Consider the following 6,482-nt stretch of genomic DNA (forward strand, 5'->3'; position numbering starts at 1 on the left):
ACTGATACTATCTCTGCGCTCCTCATCTCCGTCCTCCGCTGTGTCGAAATCTTTGCCCATCCCACGAAGGGAAACCGCTGGTGCACAACGGTCCATGGCAATGACGTCCGTTTCTGTGGGTAGACAACTTATGGTAAATAATGTGACAGGCGTACGCCGTGTCCCCGGGTGAAGGATGCCCCGGAGGACCAATGAGACGCATCATTTACACAACTCGGTGTTAGATAAGGCAGAAGAGGGTGAGGAGTGGCTCTGCAACTATTGCACAGAGTATCTGAGGAACCCCTCAACCTACAACCCGTGTGTGTGTGTGTGTGTGTGTGTGTGTGTGTGTGTGTGTGTGTGTGTGTGTGTGTGTGTATTCAGATAACATGACACATAGAGGACAATGACTTCATATAGGCACAAGCAATCATTTATTTATTTAAAAAAAACATTTGGCAGCACTGCAACTTTTCACTTCAACAGTGTATTACTCGCTACACATTTGAAAACATTTCAAGTAGTCACACATGTATTTAGTCACAGCTATTCTATTTACTGGTGATTGATGCTGTATTTTAGAAGAGAGAGGCTCTTTTCTCTGTTTCATCGAATCCTCTTCAAACCACAGGTTGTTGTGCAACTCCGTTGGGCAACAACACTTACAATCAGCTCTGACGAAGACGGTAAAAGTCAGGTAGATGATTAGGCAATGTTTATTAAATCAAATCATATCCTTCCGGTCCAACGCACATAGCGGGACTCTTTCCCCCCCCCGTTGTTTAAAGGGGTCCACGAGTTATACCCATATGTGAACAGGAACCACCATTTCCAATCTGGAGATAAACAAATGACCAGGTTGTGTCCTTCAGCGCACTGTTTTACCTTTTATTATATCTACACCTGCATTTTAGTTTAAACTCAAGTCCTCCATCACATGACTAAAATTCGCTATTGACTCTGTCTCTTTTTTTTTCTTTTTTTGCTGTGTGCCTCAAGTTCCTGCATTAGAAAATAAATAGCCTCTACATTCAGACCAAAGAGTAACAGTACCTAAAAACGCTGCTGTGCAGCTACTGAGGCTATTTACTAGCCAAACTTTTATTATTCCAATTGATTTCATTTTTCTACTGATCTAATTTCCAACAAAACATGCTGTTTTCCTACACTAAACTACACTCACTGACTTTGATTGTCCAATCACAGGAGGTGTATCAGTAGCCAGTGTATCTACATGTTCTATATTCAATAAAAATGGAGGATGGTATAATATTATTTCTGTGAAGGTTCTCAGTCATCCAGGTCATCGTAGTCAAAGGAGCTTGGAAAGAAAAGCGTCTGGACTTCTTTAAGTTGCTTGAAGACGTTTCACCTCTCATCCGAGAGGTGAAACTGAAGAAGCTTCTCGGATGAGAGGTGAAACGTCTTCAAGCAACTTAAAGAAGTCCAGACGCTTTTCTTTCCAAGCTCCTTTGACTATAATATTATTGTTGTTATTATTATCATTATTAGCCTTTACAACCCCATAAACTCTCATTTTAAAGCAAAGGTTTGGTAAGGTTTAGCTAACTAACGCTTAGCTTAGCTACCAAAAGTACAACAGGATGCACTTTAACAGTAGCATCAGGTTAGCAGGTTAGCATTAGTTACATACAGATCATAAAGCCCACCTCCTGCAGCAGTCATTATAATTCACTTCAGTTCATTTTATTTATATATCACAAAACGAGTTGTCTGAAGGCGTTAGTCTACTTCAGCAGATAATCTTGGGTGCTTGTCATGAGAAGCTACATTTAGTGCTCCTTTTGTGTGACCCTGAATGTGTCAGAGTGTATCAAAGCTCTCAGCAGATTGGAAGTGTTCATTTTGCCATTTTGAATCTTTTACGCTCAACATGTGAGGTGCAGAAATGTAAAGTTTGGGGGTAAGAGAACAATTAAAAATGTGGACATCAGTGTACTAAATAGTAGCTATAACACTGCCAGTAAGCTATGGTTTCCTTTACAATATAAAACTACAGTTAACCACTTTTATACCCAGCATTACCTCCTCTAAGTGACTTTGTCATGATCACAAATGTTTGTTGGTGAAAATGCTCGAACAGGTGCTTCACTGTGACTCTCGCAGGCCTTACTGAGGCACACTGTGAAGCCTGTAATCAGACGTTAACATCAGGTACAAACGAGGCTTCGGGCTGTGCTCAGATGCTGGACTGCCCGGCTGCTCCCTCCTCGGCTGCCTGCAGGTGCCGCTGTGACAGGATGTGTTTCAGAGTGTCCAGCTCCTGTGTCAGCTGTGCTATCCTCATCTGCAGCTTCTGGTTTTCCTCCTGCAGCTGGCTGGCCCTCTGCTGGGTCATCAGGATCCTCCTGCGGGCTTTGTCCCTGCTCTTCCTCACCGCGATGTTGTTTCTCTCACGCCTCAGGCGGTACTCTGCGCTATCCTTGCTGATGCTCCTCTTGGTCACCGGGGCCCGCAGAGTGGGCAGGAGGAAGGGAGAGAAGTCCTGGAGTGAGCAGCACACATGCGTTAAAGCCGTGGGAGAGTGGGGTGGGTGAGTGTGGTTTGTATGAAACACTTCGTGACCTGCTGTTAAATGCTTCTCTCACCTGCTGAGTACTGGCGTGGCTCTGGTGGTGGTTTGTGCTCACCGGGCTGGCGGCGCTGCCAAGGCAGGACGGCGGGTACGGCAGGTACGATAGTCCCATCATCTGCTCGGCCCCTCTGTCATCGCCACCCCCCCTTATCATCCCCTGAGACTGGCCGTACGAGATCATGTCCATCTGCGTCATCTGATTGCTGGAAGCAGCCGAGTTGGAAGCAACAGAATTGAGGGTCTGGCTGTGCACCTGACCTGGGAAGGAGCTCACCCACTCCTGGATGACCGAGGACACCCTGGAATCAGACATCTGTAGAAGAAGACAGAGGAAGATTCGGTTTACTTCCAACACTCATTTAATACTTTAAGCATTAAAAAATACATATACTGCTTGAATGTTGCTGTCAATTAACTACAATATATAAAACAAACTTTCAGCAACACAAAACACTGACTTGCTTAATTACGCGGTCACACATTCTGTCCTGATGCTACACGTTGAACATGCTCGTTCGTTCAACCTTACACTGCCTGCTTGCTTTTTTTTGAGTGATGTAAGACGGATAAAGAAGTTATTTAGGTGTGGCATCTTCAGAAAGAAGATTTCAGTGTTTCTTCCACCGCTGATGGTAAATGGGGATGTTTCTGCCACAGTACACACGTTCTTCTATTTTAAAGGTTACTACACTCAGATACACCCTAACACAAAATCAAACAGCATCATAATAAATTAAACTACAAATAAACCGTGGAAACACTCTGACAGCACTGCTGTGAGCCTTAGTTTGTAAGCTGCTATTGCCATCTTCTCTTTACCCTCCCTCTTCTCTTTTAAACGTACAGTCTTTGCATCATAGACTACAAACTATATTGAAAGAGTAAATTATTTCATGCCACTGTCGAGCTCTTCTTCCTCATGATTTCAAAGAAACGTCGAATCTCTTGCGCGCTTCGTCTTCCCTGACGCTTCGGTAAGGTTGCATTTCTCACCGATTTGCTCAAATTTCTCCACAAATTCACAAAGTTACAGTTTCACTTACCATGACCGATTGCTCCACAAACTCTCAGGATACTCTTTAGGTCCTCCTCAGGCTGTGTGGCTGACAGTGCTCTGAAAGACAGGAGATAGACAGGTGGCCCTCAATTATCACAATCACTTCCCCTCTCTCTCTCTCTCTCTCTCCCTGCCTCTCTCTCTCTCTCTCCCCCTCTGTCACACACACACACACACACACACACACACACACACACACACACACACACACACACACACACTTAAATTAACAAAAAGAAACAAAGAAGTGTTCCCATTTCTTTTACATTTACACCATCTCCTCTGCACAGATACTTAAGTGATCCCATAAGGTTAAATTATTGTGTTACAGCAGCTGGATAAAGAATAAAATACTAGTGCAAAGATTTCACACATATATACACATACATAGTACATAGTATGACTGTGATTGTGCAAGAGGGTAGTGCAAATTGGATTAAGAAATAATGTAAACACTCTAAATCTAAGAAACAGCTGAATGAAGCTGTAATGCAGAAGTTTGTGTGTGGATTCTTGTGCCGGACAGGTGAGTTCATCCGTCACAGAAACAAGAGTTATTGCAGAGTTTTATGGAGAACAGCAGGAATAATTTTCTGAAGCCTTCTTCACAGCAATAGACAAGCTTCTCTGAAGTAACTTCATCAAAACCATCAACATTTAAGGCTTTGAGGCTGGTGTTGTTTAACTCCTTCTTATAAGCCTGTTTTTGTTTTAAAGTGCTTTATAAATAAAGGCGATGATGATGATGATGATGAAGCCTTGATGCAGTTGCAGATCATATCTGATGGGTTTCCATCAGGAATTCTAGGTCACCATAACACTGACACAGCACACTGGACCTCAGCACAATGTCAAACCACTGGTCACAACACAATGAGAGCACAGAGAGTGGAACGTCACTGGGATTAAAGAAAATGTGTGGCACTTGTTTGAATAGATTCTAAATTGTTTATAAAGACGATGAGCCTTCTTTACACCTTAAAGTTACTCATGGTGGTTCTCAGGGTCCTGTGCTGGGCCCGGTGCTTTTCATGGTATACATACAACCCTTAGCCACTCCAACACTGCATACTAGGGATGGGTACCGGTGGCCGGTGCCATGATGGCACCGGTTCTGACATAAACGGTAGTAACCAGACCGAAAAGCAGCGCACATTTCGGTGGTTTATTTCGGTGCTTTTTTTTCCTGAGCTGTGATACACTTCTAGCCAATCATTTTACGTTTCCCAGGATAGTAGGCGGGGCCAGGTACGTACGTTCAGTTAGAGCAGAGCTACAGATTAAAAATGTCCAAGGCGAAGCGGTCAAAAGTCTGGTTGTACTTCACAGCAAAATATGCAAACTCAGCAGCAACAAGTGCTTTAAGCTGATACTGTGATACTGTCAAAGGAAGTAACACCTCGAATCCGATGAAACACCTGGCGACGCATAGCGTTTTTTTTAAAAGCCGAGAAATGTGCCGTATTTGATAGGTTGCTGCGAGACCTCACACCGTGCACGTTGGGTGGGTTGCCAATTATCGGACCCGGAGCAACATCCCCCAAAAACCCGAAGAATAGAGTCCTGGCCCCTAGCCCTGCCAGTGTAGCAGAAATGATGAGGATGATGATGCAGCAGCAGCCGTTCTTCTCTGCATGAGTAGCTTCATGTTGTTCGTGTGTAATTTACGTTGAGTAGGCTAACCACGTTATTACATTAATGCATGTAAGGTGAACTAGCAAACATCATCATAGCTACATGCGGCTGTCTTCTTGTTTGATGGCAGATACTCCCTTCACCCTTGCCAAAAAGGCTAAAATGACCAAAGAAAAAGTGGGAAACAGCTGAACATGAGAGGTTTTTGGACAAAGTTTGTGTTTTTTTTTCCCATTGTTTAAGCACTGCTTCCAGCCAAGAGTCATACCATATATGCCCCATAGCTGCAGAAAAGGCTAACATTGTTATCTTTTTACAAAAAAAACCAAACAAAAAACAGCTGAACATGAGAGGTTTTTGGACAAAGTTTGTGTTCTCCATTCTTTAAGCACCGGTTCGAGCACCGTTTAAGCACCGGCACCGTTTCAAAAGTACCGATTTGGCACCGGTATCGGATAAAACCTAAACGATACCCATCCCTACTGCATACAGATGACACCCAGTTATATTTATCTCCACGGCCGGAGAGAAACCCAAATCACTAACATCCAGTTAAAACCATGAAATCCTGGATGACTGCTGGATTGCTTTTATTCCATATTATGTTGTTCTAATGGCTCTCTGAAAAGCCTTCAGCGGATCTGAAATGCCACAGGGAGAGTATTAACTGGGACTAGAGCGATAGATCATACTGGTCCCCTATCTTTATTCAGTTCTGTGAAAATCCTCACATATGCTCGTAAATAACCAATCTCCATCATATCACGATTACCTAATCATATCCTATTTTCAGTCAGAGCATTTTATTTGAACTTAGCGGGCTTCCTTGTGATGCCATTTTGGAATCAGCTCTCGTGTGGGGTTGAGGAGACAGACACTTTCTCCACTTTTAAGATTTGATTCAATTTTCTGATTGTGATCAAACTTGTGATTGGGCTGAATCAGAGAACCCTGAACTATTGCTTGGTTATGCTTCCCCCAAGGATGCTCTGCAGACTCACAGGGCACAGCAAATCTAACAAGTTCAAATTTCAGCAGCTGTTTATGTACAGACACCAAACTTTGCACCTTTACCCGATCTCCTCAAAACAAATACAATCAGGTGTGCTTTAAAAATGATTACATCAATTTGCCACTGCTGACGGGCCCTGTTGAACACCCAGGCCCGTTCAGTATGTAAAACACTACACGATGGATAGATGTAATATAGAA

General features: G+C 43.4%; 1 protein-coding gene across 1 annotated transcript; it reads right to left on the reverse strand.

Annotated features, from left to right (window-relative positions):
- Nucleotides 1–1,653: 1,653 nt before the first annotated feature.
- On the reverse strand, nucleotides 1,654–3,703 carry cebp1 (CCAAT/enhancer binding protein (C/EBP) 1). The gene is made up of 3 exons (XM_014411047.3): nucleotides 3,622–3,703; nucleotides 2,592–2,891; nucleotides 1,654–2,488 (listed from the first exon to the last, which is right to left on the reverse strand). Exons 1-3 carry the CDS (start codon nucleotides 3,622–3,624, stop codon nucleotides 2,183–2,185), a joined length of 609 nt encoding a protein of 202 aa, XP_014266533.3. The 5' UTR covers nucleotides 3,625–3,703; the 3' UTR covers nucleotides 1,654–2,182.
- Between the last annotated feature and the right edge of the window lie 2,779 nt (nucleotides 3,704–6,482).

Source organism: Maylandia zebra, linkage group LG9 (assembly GCF_041146795.1).
Source record: "Maylandia zebra isolate NMK-2024a linkage group LG9, Mzebra_GT3a, whole genome shotgun sequence".
Lineage (NCBI taxonomy): Eukaryota > Metazoa > Chordata > Actinopteri > Cichliformes > Cichlidae > Maylandia > Maylandia zebra.